The following is a 14,571-nucleotide window of genomic DNA, read 5'->3' on the forward strand; positions in this document are numbered from 1 at the left end:
AGGAGTCAGGTCCCTGCCACCCACACCGGAGACCTGGCCCAGCCCGGGCTGCTGTGGGCCTTTAAGGAGCAAACCAGTGGGTGGGAGAACCTCCCTCTCTCTCTCTCTCTCTCTCTCTGCCCCTCAAGTAAAAAAATAAACATGTAAAACATTTCTGTTTCAGCCTGGGGTAAGCTAAGTAGCTCTGTCTCCAGGCCAGTTTGCAAGCTCTTCCTTTTTTTTTTTTCCTGTATTTTTTTTAAGATTTATTTATTTGAGAGGCAGAGGGAGGTCTTCCATTGCTAGTTCACTCCCCAGATGGCCGCAAGGGCTGGAGCTGGGCCGATTGGAAGCCAGGAGCTTCTTCGGGCCTCCCACACAGGTGCAGGGGCCCAAGCACTTGGGCCATCTTCCACTGCTTTCCCAGGCCATAGCAGAGAGCTGGATCAGAAGTGGAGCAGCCAGGACTCAAACCGGCACCTGTATGGGATGCCAGCGCTGCAGGTGGAGATTTAACCTATACCACAGCGCCGGCCCCACCAGCTCTTCCTAACTGGACTTACAACGTAACGGAGAAGCCGATGCCTGCTTCCTCCACCCCCCGGAGCAGCCCCGGCCACGACTGTTCTGCAGTGGTAGAAATACAAGTTCCGCTCAGCACAGGGGCCCCCGCCAGCTACGTGCGGCCCTGAGCACTCAAGCTAAAGCTAAGGAACTGAATTGTAAACTTTATTTCAGTTTACATTAATTAAACATAGCCATAAATATCTATGGATGGCTGGTTGCTGTGGGAGAGCGTGGCCCTACGTGCCTAAGTGCTCTGAGTTCCTTAAAGTGTGGGCGGGACCACTGCGGGAAAGGACACGCCCTCCGACAGGGGCCTCTACAGTACATCCCAGACCACCGAGCGCTGACTGCAGTCCCGGGTGCATGGGGAGAAGGCAAATAGGAAATAATGAGCAAGGACGCTTAGGTGCAGCCTAGACATCGCTGAGTCGCACGAGCGGCCGCTTGGTGTCCCGGGTCCCCCGTCTGTCCAGGTTCTCCGCAGGAGCTGCCTTGGAGCATCCACTACATCTTGGCCTTGAGGTGGACTCCCAGTGGCCACAGCCGACCCCTGAGGATCCAGGACCCCAACCCGGGCACTCAGGTTCCAGAGCCTGGCCTCTTATGTAGTTTTTGTCAATGTATCGTCCCAATGTCCTTTATGACGGAGGCATAGTTGGCAGGGCCGGTGTGCGCCGTGCGTGGGTCCCCTGAGAGACGCGCAGTGCCCCCATGACTCTTGCCTGCAGAGTGACAGAAACCCATCTCCCAGGGCTGCTGTTGCAAATGCCACGCGCTTGGTGGCTTCAGGTGTGCGCATGCGTCGTCTTACAACCCCATGTCCGCCTCACTGGGACAGAGAAGACGCACAAGGGCCTCTGGAAGGCGGGGGTCCTGTCTGTGCCTGGCCCCCCAGGGTAACAATAGCAGAGGTCCCCTCCATCCGTCACCCCCCACCTGTGGGTCTAGTTTCATTTGCCCAGGGCTCACCAAGGTCTAAGAATATTTGTCTTCCCCAGTGGCTTTGATGAGAGCACACGGTTGTCATTGTCACTGTCCTTCTCCGACTGCACCACACACACACGCACCACCTTCAGCGTGGTCTGTGGGGGTTCTGTGCCGTCCACAGTGTGCAGCATCCACTGGGGTCTTGGGTAAGGGGCTTAAAGGGGGACGGCTGCACCTGCAGACCCGTGTCCACGAGGATGAATTGTACGTCCCCTCCTTAGACTGGGGGCGGGGTGAGACTGAACCCACGGCGCCAATACCCAGATGAGGATCCAACTGCTGACTCCCTTGTCCAGTGCTTGCCCCACCCCTCCCCTCAGCAAGCCCCATCAGCTGATTAACGAGCCCCCCTCTCTCTCTCTGTCTCCCCCCACCCAGGACTGTGACCAGATCCACGTTGACGACGTCTCCTCAGATGACAATGGCCAAGATTTAAGGTGGGAATTTGGGGAGGCGAAAGCTCACCTTTCAGCAAATGGGGGTGGGGGTGCGGGCTCTCAGGACCAGCTGTGCCCCCGCCCCACAGCCCCTTCCACATTCCCCCTGCTCCACTTGTCTCTCTGTGTGTGTACTTTTCTGCTCACTGAAGTCATAGGTGCACAGGTAAAACTTCACCCCCAGCCTTGGCCCCCAAGGTCACCGCCAGTGAGAGTCTGCTGTGTGTTCTTTAGGGCTTTGACTGTATTCGTTAGCATGCACACATTCTAATATAAAAATCCATCCGGTTGGTGCTCAAAAACATTTCTTGAGGGTAGGTATTGTGGTGCAGCAGGTTAGGCCACCACCTGGGATGCTAACATCCTATGTGAGTCCCGGTCCCAGCTGCTCCACTTCCTATCCAGCTCCCTGCCAATGCACCTGGGAAAGCAGCAGAAGATGGCCCAAGGGCTTGGCCCCTCCACCCACGTGGGAGACCCAGATGGAGTTCCAGGCTCCTGGCTTCAGCCTGGCTCAGCCCTGGCCGTTGCAGCCATTTGATGAGTCAACTAGTGGACAGAAGCACCTCTCTCTCTCTCTCTCTCCCTCCCTCCCCCCCAACCCCCCACCCCTCCTCCTCTGTCTCACCCTCACCAGCTTCTGTATTGTCCGTCTCTCTGTGTAACTCTGCCTTTCAAACAAATAAGCCAGTCTTTAAGAAACACTTCTTGCACAAGTGAGAAAGTGGCGTGTCTGGTTTCTAGGGAAAACTCACCAAGAACATGGGTTCCAGAAACCAGGTAACCACTCACAAGGAACTGGCTTCTGGACAAATGGGGCTGGAATGTTCCAGGCCGCCCCTGGGGAAACGTTGTAAAAACAGAGCCGTGGGGAATCTGTGCTTATCCAGAATTATCCCAGCTTGAGAACCGTTCTCCCCCTAGAAACCAAATTCCCCACGCACTCAGGCTAGAAGCATTTATTGAGTTCCTACTGTATGCTAGGCACCAGGCAACAAGTGTACCCCTTATTTTTGTTAAAGATTTTATTTATTTGAAAGAATGACAGGAAGAGAGAAGTCTTCCATCCCCTGGTTCACTCCCCAAATGGCCACAACAGCCAAGGCCTGTCCAGGCTCAAACACAGAACTCCATCCAGGTCTCCTGCATGGGTGCAGGGGCCCTAGCACGTGGGCCATCATCCACTGCTTTCCCAGGCACACGCACCAGCAGGGAGCTGGATGGGAAGAGGAGCAGCCAGGACTCCGTTCGCAGTAGGAAGCAGCCTTGGGTGAGCCCTTCTGTGCCACGCCATGTTCTGAGTGCATCACAAGGGTGAACTCTTTGCTGCTTCAAGTGGCCCCAGGAGGCAGGTGCTCGGGGCGTCTTCCTCATTCCACAGCCGGGGCGCAGAAGGCACGGGGAGAATAAGCCACCTGCCCGAGCTCACACAGCTGGGAGTCAAACCCGGCCGCCTGGCTCCAGGGCCCAGCTCTTATCAGCCCATTTGTCCATCCAGGGCCCACTCCCTGCTGTCCGGGAGGGTCCTCTGTGTCTCGACACAGCACCCAGGACCCCCATTAGGACGTTCTTGTGGTTTGCAGTCAGTAGTTGCTTTTTAAAGAATTGGTCTGGGGCAGGCATTCGGGGCAGCCGTCACAACCGTTTGGGACTCTTGTATCCCATTTCCGAGTGCCCGGGTTCGAGTCCCAGCTCCACTCCCAATGCCAGCTTCCTGCTGACGTGCACCCTGGGAGGCAGCAGGTGGAGCAGAACAAGTACCTGGGCCCTGCCACCCTCACGGGAAAGCTGGATTGAGCCCCTGGCGCCTCACTTTGGCCTGGCCCAGCCCAGCCCCGGCAGATAGATCTCTGTCTGTCTGCCTTTAAAATGAATTGTTTATTTTAATAAAATAGAGTTAAGGGTGGGCGCTGTGGCACAGCACATGAGGCTGCTACTTGGGATGCCCGCATCGCATCAGAGCATTGATTCAAGTCCTGGCTACTCTGCTTCTGATCCAGTTTCCAGCTACTGCGTCCTGGGAGATGCATGGGTCAAGGGCATGGGCCCGTGTGTCTGTGTGCACGTGTGTGCACGTGTGTGTGTGTGCAGTAAACCTGCTGGCACCTCTGGCAGGACAAGGAGCTGTCTGCAACACAGGCTGTCGGAACACTCACAGAGCCTTGTCTTGGCTCGTTTGAAGATCTTGAGCAATTCCGTACGGAGCAGAGAAGGGGACCACACTCTCCCCTGCTCCCGCCACCTCCAGCTAACTGCCTCTGCCTTGTGACGCCCCCACTTCCAGTCCTCGGCTCTGCCTTGTGACGCCCCCACTTCCAGTCCTCGGGCGCTCCCCTCACGCGAGTGTCGCTGAGCGGTGACACAGGTGGCTGTGTTGCCTCCCACTCCACCTCGCATGCCCCGTGGCTCCCTCCCACTCCCCACACATCCGCCTGGGGTCTGGTTACCCTGGAAGATGATTCCCCGAGTGGAAGATTTAGAAAAGGGCAGAAACCGGCGCCGTGGCTCACTAGGCTAATCCTCCGCCTTGCGGCGCCAGCACACCGGGTTCTAGTCCCGGTCGGGGCACCGATCCTGTCCCGGTTGCCCCTCTTCCAGGCCAGCTCTCTGCTGTGGCCAGGGAGTGCAGTGGAGGATGGCCCAAGAGTTTGGGCCCTGCACCCCATGGGAGACCAGGAGAAGCACCTGGCTCCTGCCATCAGAACAGCGCGGTGCGCCGGCCACAGCGCACCAGCCGCGGCGGCCATTGGAGGGTGAACCAATGGCAAAAGGAAGACCTTTCTCTCTGTCTCTCTCTCACTGTCCACTCTGCCTGTCAAAAAAAGAAAAAGAAAAGAAAAGGGCAGGAAGGCTCCCCGGCTCCATCCGGGGTGCTTGACTGATGTGTATCTCACATGCACGTACATACACATACACACTCAGCTGCACAGATGCACCTGCTTGCACACAGACTCATACGTGTGCACTCCCTGCACAGCAGGCCTCGTGGTTCAGCCATGGGCAGGGTTTCAGAAGTGTCTAAGGCGTGGCCTCTGCAGCCTGTCATGTTTCAGCCTGCGCCAGCCCCAGCTACCACTGCCGTTTGGAGAGTGAACCAGTGAATAGGAGATCGGGTGTGTGTGGGGAGGGGGTGTGCCTCTCACATACAATGAATTAAGAATAGGGGATTTCTGTGGAAGCTACAGCGTTGCTCAAAGAATGGAAGCAGGAGCGGCCTCGGAGGGGACGCGAGCCGGGGCCACGGAGCCAGAGGAACTCTGACCGATCCTTCCGTGCTCCACTGCCGGGCGAGTCAACACCGCCGCCTCTGGGGGATTCCTTTGGGCTGCACATTTGACAGAGAGGAAGAGGGCTTCCCCTGCCTGGCCACCGCACTCAAGGGCAGAGACAGCTCCCTGAAAGAAATCAGAGGGGCCACCAGGGTACTTCAAAAGTTCGTGGAAAAAAGGAAGCAAAAGTCAAGTTTATTTTGGTTCTGGGCATACAAAGGCTTTTTAAAACGTCCATTAAAATGCATATTATGTGGGGCCAGCACTGTGGCATAGCAGGTGAAGCTGCTCCCTGCAGTGCCGGCATCCCCTATGGGCACAGGTTCGAGTCCCAGCTGCTCCACTTCCAATCCAGCTCTCTGCTGTGGCCTGGGAAAGCAGTAGAAGATGGCCCAAGTACTTGGGCTCCTGCACCCGCATGAGAGACCCAGAAGAAGCTCCTGGCTTTGGATCAGCGCAACTCTGGCCATTGCAGCCAACTGGGGAGTGAACCAGTGGATGGAAGACCTCTCTCTCTCTCTCTCTCTCTCTGCCTCTCCTTCTTTCTGTGTAACTCTGACTTTCAAATAAATAAATCTTTTTTAAAATGCATATTATTAAAATTATGCATGGATTTCTTTTTTTTAAAGAAAAAAATTTTTAAGGTTTATTTATTTATTTAAAGTCAGAGTTACACAGAGGAGAGGCAGAGGCAGAGAGAGAGAGAGAGAGGTCTTCCATCCGCTGGTTCACTCCCCAGATGGCCTCAATGGCCGGAACTACACCAATCCAAAGCCAGGAGCCAAGATCTTCTTCCAGGTCTCCCACGTGGGCGCAGGGGCCCAAGGACTTGAGCCATCTTCTGCTGCTTTCCCAGGCCATAGCAGAGAGCTGGATTGGAAGAGGAGCAGCCGGTCTTGAACCAGCGCCCATATGGGATGCTGACCCTGCAGGCCAGGGCGTTAATCCACTACGCCACAGCGCCAGCCCCTATGCATGGATTTCAAAAAAGTTTTTTGACTTTTAAATAAACAAATCTTAAATTTATAGACACAGGGAGAGGCAGAGATCTTCCATACACTGGTTCACTCCTCAAATTTGCAATGGTCAGGGTTAGGCCAGGCCAGAGCCAGGGGTTTCATCCAGGTCTCCCACATGGATCCAGGGGTCCAAGCCCTTGGGCCGTCTTCTGCTTTCCCAGGTGCGTCAGCAGGGAGCTGGATTGGAAGCGGAGCAGCTGGGCCATGGAACTGGTGCCCATATGGGATGCCAGTATCGTAGGCAGCGGCTTAACCTGCTGTGCCACAATGCCAGCCGCGGATTCCAAAAAATTTTTGCGATGAAATAAACTTCTTTGGATTCCATTCTCTGTGAGCTTTTTGAAGCCCGCTCCTGTTTGATGCAAAAAGAAAGGTGAACACCTGCCAATCAGGAGCCCAGGCCACCGCCCTTCTGTGGGCAGCTGGTAAAAGCCCCAGCCCGCTCCTCTCCAAGGGCCTCACCCATAGGGGCCCCAGCGCCCCACGTTAACGCTGTCCTCCTCCCGGCCTCTCCCCAGCACCTACAACTTCTCCACCGACGGCTTCCACAGCTCGGCTCCGGGAGCCAACCTGTGCCTGGGCTCGGGCGTGCACGGCGGCGTGGACTGGATGAGGAAGCTGGCCTTCCGCTACCGGCGGGTGAAGGAGATGTACAACACCTACAAGGACAACGTGGGCGGTGAGCGGGCGCTGCCCCGTGTGTGCGCATGCACGGGGAGTCCTGCGGGGTGGACGCGGCAGCGGTGAGTGGGCACCGCCCAGTGTATGCGCATGCGCGGGGAGTCCTGCAGCGTGGACACGGTGAGGCCTAGAAAGGCCAGTTCATGTCCTGTGAGCCCTTGCGTGGCTTAGAACCTCGGGCCTCACCGCAGGTGAGACTCAGCTGTGAGGTGGCAGCAGCGCCTGGGGTCCCTGCTTCTCACACCCGGCTCCAAGCTGGAGCCCCCGAGCAGGTTCTGTTCCCGATTTTCTTGGTCTGGCTGCAACCTGGGCATCTGTACTCCTGGAGCCCCTGGGTGATGCCAACGTGGAGGTCACGTGAGGATGCCAGCGTGGGTGGGTTCCAGGCCCAGTCTCAGCTTCCTGGGGAGGCAGCAGGGGGTGGCTCAGTCGGGTCCCTGCTGCCCACATGGGAGACGAAGGTGGAGTTCCAGGCTTCTGGCTTCAGCCCCGCCCAGACCTGGCCATTGTGGCTGTTTACAGAGAGAACAGATGATAGAAGATGTTGATCTCTCATGCGCTCATACTCTGCCTTTTGAATAAATTGGTTTTAAGATTTAATATTTGAAAGGTGGAGTTACAGAGGTAGAGACAGAGAGAGGTCTTCCATCTGCTGGTTCGCTCCCTAAATGGTGACAATGGCCGGAAGAGGCCAGGAGCCAAGAGCTTCTTCTGAGTCTCCCACGTGGGCAGCAGGGCCCCAATCACTTGTGCTGTCACCACTGCCTCCCAGGGTGTGCGTCAGCAGGAAGCCGGAGTCGGGAGCAAGAGCCGGGCGGGACTGGGACCCAGGCGCTGGGCTGTGGGCTGCGGGCGTCCCAGGCAGGGTCCTGACCCCAGGGCCCCGCGCCCACCCCAGAGCTCTCCAATATGACGCCGACTTCATCTCCTCTGTCCACAGGCTTGATAGGCGCGCCCAAGAGAGAGACGTGGCTGCGACTGCGAGCCGAGCTGGAAGCGCTGACGGACCTCTGGCTCACCCACTCCCTCGAGGCCCTCACCCTCATCCAGTCCCGGTGGGTGGCAGCCCCCGCTTTCCCCTAGGCCGCGGACCCCTCTCTGCAGATGTGAGGGTATTGGACACCCCAGGTTCCCACCTGCACCCTCTCCAGATGCCGGAGAAGGTTCAGGGGAGACTCAGCCTCCAGGGTGCCGCAGCTTCCTGGGTTCTCCCAAAAGATCAGAACTGGCGCATGCTCGCCAGTGAACCGCAGTCCCCACCTCTCCCCACTGTCCTCCACTGAAGCAGGTAGCCCTGCGGCAGGCGCTGGCCTTATAGATAAATGTAACACCCACGTGGCCTTTCGGCGTCAGGCAGCTCCGGGCCCAGACGAGACACACGCTGGAGAATCCTCGGCCCTGCCCTCCCCGGGGATGCCGCAGCCAGAGCCCCCAGGCCCCACGGGCTTGTGCAGAGGCCCGGCCTCGGTGCCTCCGAGTCTGACCACTGCCTCCTCCGTCCTCAGGCCCAACTGTGTCAACGTGCTGGTCACCACCACGCAGCTCATCCCGGCGCTGGCCAAGGTCCTGCTCTACGGGCTGGGCTCCGTGTTCCCCATCGAGAACATCTACAGTGCAACCAAGACAGGTAGGGAGCAGCTGGCCCTCTGAGGACGTGAGCGGGAGGCGGGCGAGCTGGCAGTCCTGGAGATGGCCCCAAGGAAGTTTCCAGAACGTTCCACCAGTGTGCCTCAGAACCCTAAACAGCTCTCCCAGCCCCTTCACTAGGGAAAAGAACTAGAGATTAGCAGTATTGCTTATGTACCGTCAAATGCCCTCTTTGGAATTCTTTGAAAGGCAGAGGGTTCCTATACTTTGGTTCATACCTCACATACCCACAGTGGCCAGGGCTGTGGCCAAAGCAGGAGCTGGGAACTTCAAGCTAGGTGTCCCGTGGGGGTGGCAGGGGCCCAAGGACTTGAGCCATCCCCTGCTGCCTCCCAGAGTGTGCATTAGCAGGTAGACTGGAATTGGAAGAGCCGGGACTTGAACCCAGGTACTTTGATCTGGGATGTGGGTGTCCTAAGCAGTGTGCTGACTGCTGTGCTGAACGCCTGACCCTGGCATCGTAAGGCAAGGAATTTCGGTTGCCTTGGGGAGGGGGTGGACTTATTCTTAGATCACCTGAAAATGTGTAATACATAGTGTTAAATAAATCTTTTAAAAAAACACAAAAATAAGTTATTTATTTGAAACAGAGTTATAAAGAGGCAGAGAGAGAGAGGATCTTCCCTCCGTTGGTTCACTCCCCAGATTGCTGCAACAGCCGGAGCTGTGCCCATCCAAAGCCAGGAGCGTCTTCCGGGTCTCCCACATGGGTGCAGGAGCCCCAGCCCTTGGGCCGTCTTTTGCTGCTTTCCCAGGCCATAGCAGAGGGCTGGATCAGAAGTGGAGCAGCCAGGATTAGAACTAGCGCCCATATAGGATGCTGGCACTGCAGGCCAGAGCTTTAACCTGCTATGTTTTTAATTAGAAATTGTTACTCTTGGCTGGCACCACGGCTCACTAGGCTAATCCTCCGCTCCGCCTGCGGCGCCGGCACACCGGGTTCTAGTCCCAGTCGGGGCGCCAGATTCTGTCCCAGTCACTCCTCTTCCTGTCTAGCTCTCTACTGTGGCCCAGGAAGGCAGTGAAGGATGGCCCAAGTGCTTGGGCTCTGCACCCGCATGGGAGACCAGGAGAAGCACCTGGCTCCTGGCTTTGGATCAGCACAGCGTGCCGGCCGCAGCAGCCATTGGGGGGGTGAACCAATGGAAGGAAGACCTTTCTCTGTCTCTCTCACTGTCCACTCAGCCTGTCAAAAAAAAAAAAAAGAAAGAAAGAAATTGTTACTCTGCCCCCCTCCCTTGACTGGAGCCAAAAATCAACTTAAGTTCTCAGTCTCAGCATAACAGAAAAATGCCTTGCCAGGGCCTGCCTCCCACATGGAAACAGGTTCAAGTCCCGGCTGCTCCACTTCCGATCCGGCTCCCTGCTCATGCACATGGGGGACCCAGGCCCTTGGGCCCCTGCCACCCACGTGGGAGACCAGATGGAGCTCCTGACTCCTAGCTTTGGCCTGGGCTGACCTTGGTCTTGTAAGAACAAACCAGCGGATGGAAGACCTCACTCTTTCAAACAAATAAATCTTAAACAAGTGCGTTTCAATTTGAGAGAGAGGGCAGTTCAGGCCCCGATGGTGGTTAGAGAATTTTTACCAAGCCCCCGTGCTTCTCCCTCTAGTCGGGGCCCTTTCTGTAAATAATTGTCTGAGAGCGGTCCTGCAGGGTGGCCCTGCATCTCCCACGGGGATGGTTGGGGAGGAAGGGCTCAGGACCCCGCCCGGGAGGGCAGCTGCACGCGGCCAGCTCGGCCGCCCCAGGCCTCGGCGAGCTCCAGCCTCGTCTGCTCCCCCGGTGCAGGGAAGGAGAGCTGCTTCGAGAGAATCATGCAGAGGTTCGGGAGGAAAGCGGTCTACATCGTTATCGGCGACGGGGTGGAGGAGGAGCAAGGCGCGAAAAAGGTACTTCCTGCGGCCCTCCAGCCGTCCCTGTCTCCCCCCAGCCCCCTAGCAGGCCTGGTGGGCTCCGTGCGAGGTCTGCCCCCGCCTCCCGCGGCTGGCTGAGCCCTCTCCCTCCGGGCCGCTCTGCTCGCCACTCCAGGCCCGTTTGCAAATCGCAGAAGCATCCTGAGCAATTTCCTTCTGCAAATCCCCGCCGCCCCTGGTAGCCCTGGGCTGTTTCTGAGACACCGCCCGGGAGCCCAGAGACCCCGGGCAGGGCGGGCGGCGGGCGCACGTGTGTGTGTTTTATGTCGTCCCCGCTGATCGCATGTTCCAGGAACCCTTCCCAGTTAATAAAGACAGCATTAAGCTAATGAAACAGAAAATCCCGCAGTTGCGATCTCGGGCCTGTGAGGAGAGGGCAGGGGGGCTCAGGGGGCTGCAGCCCTGCGCTTGGAGAAGAAACAGCTGCCGGAGGCCCGGGCCTGGAGCTGTCAGCAGCGCCTCCGGGGAGGCCTGGGAAGCCCAGAGCTGCATCTGGGGGCCTGCTTTCCCCTCTGCTCCCTGGCAACAAATCCCAAGGACGTGCAGAACCGTTCAGGGTCGCAGCAGATGGAGCCCAGGAGAGCAGAGGCCCCTAGGGCCTGAGAGAGGGGTCCCCGAGGGCAGCCTGGAAGGCCACACCCGTTCCCGGAGCCCAAGCCTGCAGGACTTCCTGGCCTGTGACACCCCCCACCACCCTCCATGTTCCTTCTCCTGTCGGAAACAGTGGCTGGGGGAGCGTGGGTCCCAGACTGCAGCCCGCGGCCAAGCACCTACCGTGCACCATCACTGTCCTCCAGGGATCGGAAGGATTTCAGCTTTTACGCTGAACACTTCTCTCTGAAGCATAGTTAACTTTCCGAAAGAAGGATTTAGAAGAAAACGTTACGTAAATGATAGTGAGACAGGTGATCCACAGGGACATGGCCGGAGCAGGGGCAGCAGGAATGGGCATCACCGCATGGGCGAGTGACCACATGGGTTACAGGGCAGAGCGCCCATGGCCTGTGCAGCAGGCGGGTGGACGACTCACTTGCTCACGAGGCCCGAGTCCTGGGACTGCTCGCCTAGGCCCTCCCCTCCGCCCTCACAGAGGGCACTGCATCTCAGCGTGAGCTCTGCAGGGCGAGAAAGCGTTCGAAGGAGGCCCTTCCCCCCACCCCCAGGTGGTGCACCACCACGCCGGTGCACCCCTAAGGCCACGCTGGTGCCTACGGAGGCCGGAGGCCGGTCCACCCAGCCGTGCAGGGAGCACCCGCCGAGGCTCAAGGTGTGGGGGGAGCGGGCACGCCGGTGCACCCCTAAGGCCACGCTGGCGCCCACGGAGGCCGGAGGCCGGTCCACCCGGCCGTGCAGGGAGCACCCGCCGAGGCTCAAGGTGTGGGGGGAGCGGGCACGCCGGTGCACCCCTAAGGCCACGCTGGTGCCCACGGAGGCCAGATGCTGGTCCGCCCAGCCGTGCAGGGAGCACCCGCCGAGGCTCAAGGTGTGGGAGGAGTGGGCTGGGGGCCGCAGGGCCGCCGTAACCCATGCCGGTGTCTTCTTCCAGCACAACATGCCCTTCTGGCGGATATCCTGCCATGCCGACCTGGAGGCGCTGCGGCACGCCCTGGAGCTGGAGTACTTATAGCAGCACGGCCGCCCAGGCCTCCCGCGAGAGCGCCGAGCCCCCGAGGGAGGACGCATGGTGCAGGGTCCATCTCCGAAGCCGGAGTCCCCACACGCCCAGTACCCGACACTGGCCTTGGAATCGCCGACTTCGGGCAAAGGGCTGGCTCCAAGTCCAGACTTTTCTACCCGTCCCAGAGAACAAAAGCAAGGAATGGCTGATGGGGTGGGGGTGGGGGGCGCCGTGAGGACGAGGGGACAGGGTTTTTTTCTTTTTTTTAATTTATGGACTAACCTGGCACTCGGTATTCTGCTCTTGTGCCTGTGTTGCTGGTTTCCCTAGTCGTCGGTTCGGTGTTTGTTTTCTGGGCTGGCGTGGGGCTGGTGCACAGCGTAAGCGTCTTCGCCAGGGTCTCTGAGCGTTGCTGAGGGAGGCCATTTGGGGCTGCCGGGAGGACCGTTGCTGCTTCTCGTGCTAGGGCAGTGCACCTGCCTATGCCACCATCTTGTTTGCTGGGAAGGAAGCGGTCCCTTGGGACGGGTAAAAGGCGTCCAATAAAACCACCTGTACATCCTGCGGTGCGGTAGGGAGCGGTTCCTCCGGCCCCACTGAGGCTTCTGAATGTGTAGGTTCACTCCGGGACGTTTCAAGGCTGAACCTCAGCTCAAACTGGCGGATCCAGAGAGACAGAGCTGGCTCCAGGAGCCCTGGGGGATGTCTCGCCAGGCACATCTGGAGGCAGGCGCCCAGAGGGCTTTCTCCCGTGGCCGGCATCCTCCGCAGGCGCCTCACTGTTGCGCTAACCATGGCTGCGAGGGTCTGTCGGCAGAACCGCAGCGGCAGGCAGAGCGCACCTCCACCAAGTGGCCCTGCAAAAGCCCCAGGACTGTGCCTCGTCGGCCGAACCTCCATCCTGGGCTCCCTGTGCTGGATTCCCTCATGCACAGAAAATTAGAGAGGAAAGGTCCCCCAAAGGGAAAGACCCATGAGCTTTGGTGCAGTTAGGGGGCCGGGGGCTGGGATGGCAAATACAAGCGGCTGCTATTCCCGTGATGGGGCTTCGCCTTCCCGTGCGTGGGAGATGAGGTGCAGTGTAAGGGGTGGGGGGACATCTTGAGCCCTGTCATCGCTCATAGAGGAAAGGGTGGGAACTGGCTCCACCTGATTGGGTGTTAAGCTCTTCCCTCTGTTGTGCTGGTGGAACCCAGGGTTAGCAGTTGGCCGAGACCTGCATCAGTGAAGATGGGAGACGACTCATCAGAGCTAGAATTCTGACCATTAGGAAGCCATCACCGAGGGAGGGGTGGGGGAGATGGCCCCACTAGACTGAGCTCACTGGGGAGTGGGTCCTGCTGGTGTCATCTGTGCGCGCAGGACCACAGATCCTGACCCAAGCAGACATAGATGAGAGAGGAAGGATAGACGTAGAACTGGAGTCACTGTCCAGTAACCGGGTGAGTGACGCGGTGTTTGGACAACGCGTGGGTGGGTGATTGGATCATCGGGAGGGTGGGTAGGAGGGCTGTTGGTAAGGGGATTGGATGGTTGGGCAACTGGAAGGCGAGTGGACAGCTGGAGGATTGGAGGGTGAGTGGATAAATGGATGGAGAACTGTTGGAATGACAAGATGGTGACTGGATAGTTAATGGTGAAGTGAATGAGTGGTGATTTTTCATCTAAGGGAATGGGTACTTTATGAAAGTATGGACAATTAGGTGGGCGGATGACACGTTAGGAGGTAGTCGTTTGGGGGCTGGCATTTTGGCGTAGCAGGTAAAGCTGCTGCCTGCGATGCTGGCATCCCATGTGGGTGCCGGTTGTGTCCCAACTGCTCCACTTCTGCTCCAGCTCCCTGGGAAAGGCCTGGGAAAGCAGTAGAGGATGGCCCAAGTCCTTGGGCCCCTGCACCCATGTGGGAGACCTGGATAAAGCTCCTGGCTCCAGCCTGGCCCAGTCCTGGTCATTGTACTCATTCTCTCTCAAATAAGTATTTTTCTTTCCCCCCCCAAAAAAAAAAAAATTTAAAAAGTGGAAGTTTAGATGGGTAAATGGCTGGAATGATTGACGGTTGATAATAATGATACGATGATTGGATGTGTGGATTTGAAATGGTTAAATGTTCAGACTCATGGACAGTAAAATGGGAGTGAAGTGAGATGCTTACCTGGGCGGATGCTGCCTGGTGGACCTGGGTCGGTCTCAGGACGATCTGCCCGCTCTTGTTTCTTGGAGAAAGACCAGCGAGTTACTGGACGAGCTGCTTTCCGGCTGAAGTGGAGGGGAGACTGTGATGTGCACTCCAGGGCACCCCCTGCCGCCCAGCACCCACTTGTAATCTTGATCCGTCCATCCTCCCCTTCACATCAAGACTGCGATCCAGGAAAACTCTGTTTAAAGTCGAATAAAGAGTGAATTACTTATTAAAAGGCATTTTCTTTTGACTGTCTTTCATGAGAAACTC

At 57.9% G+C, this 14,571-nt stretch overlaps 1 protein-coding gene across 3 annotated transcripts in view; it reads left to right on the top strand.

The window, feature by feature from the left end:
- The window catches only part of EYA2 (EYA transcriptional coactivator and phosphatase 2), a 208,932-nt gene extending 194,818 nt beyond the window's left edge, over positions 1-14,114 (top strand). For all 3 annotated transcript variants that reach the window (XM_062204297.1, XM_062204298.1, XM_062204296.1), the window contains 6 exons: positions 1,912-1,970; positions 6,777-6,937; positions 7,880-7,994; positions 8,445-8,566; positions 10,380-10,480; positions 12,051-14,114. In XM_062204297.1, the coding sequence (XP_062060281.1) occupies positions 1,912-1,970; positions 6,777-6,937; positions 7,880-7,994; positions 8,445-8,566; positions 10,380-10,480; positions 12,051-12,131 (639 nt within the window). In that variant the 3' untranslated portion in view covers positions 12,132-14,114. The remainder of the gene's footprint in view (positions 1-1,911; positions 1,971-6,776; positions 6,938-7,879; positions 7,995-8,444; positions 8,567-10,379; positions 10,481-12,050) is intronic.
- Positions 14,115-14,571: the final 457 nt, after the last annotated feature.

Source organism: Lepus europaeus, chromosome 10 (assembly GCF_033115175.1).
Source record: "Lepus europaeus isolate LE1 chromosome 10, mLepTim1.pri, whole genome shotgun sequence".
Taxonomy (NCBI): domain Eukaryota; kingdom Metazoa; phylum Chordata; class Mammalia; order Lagomorpha; family Leporidae; genus Lepus; species Lepus europaeus.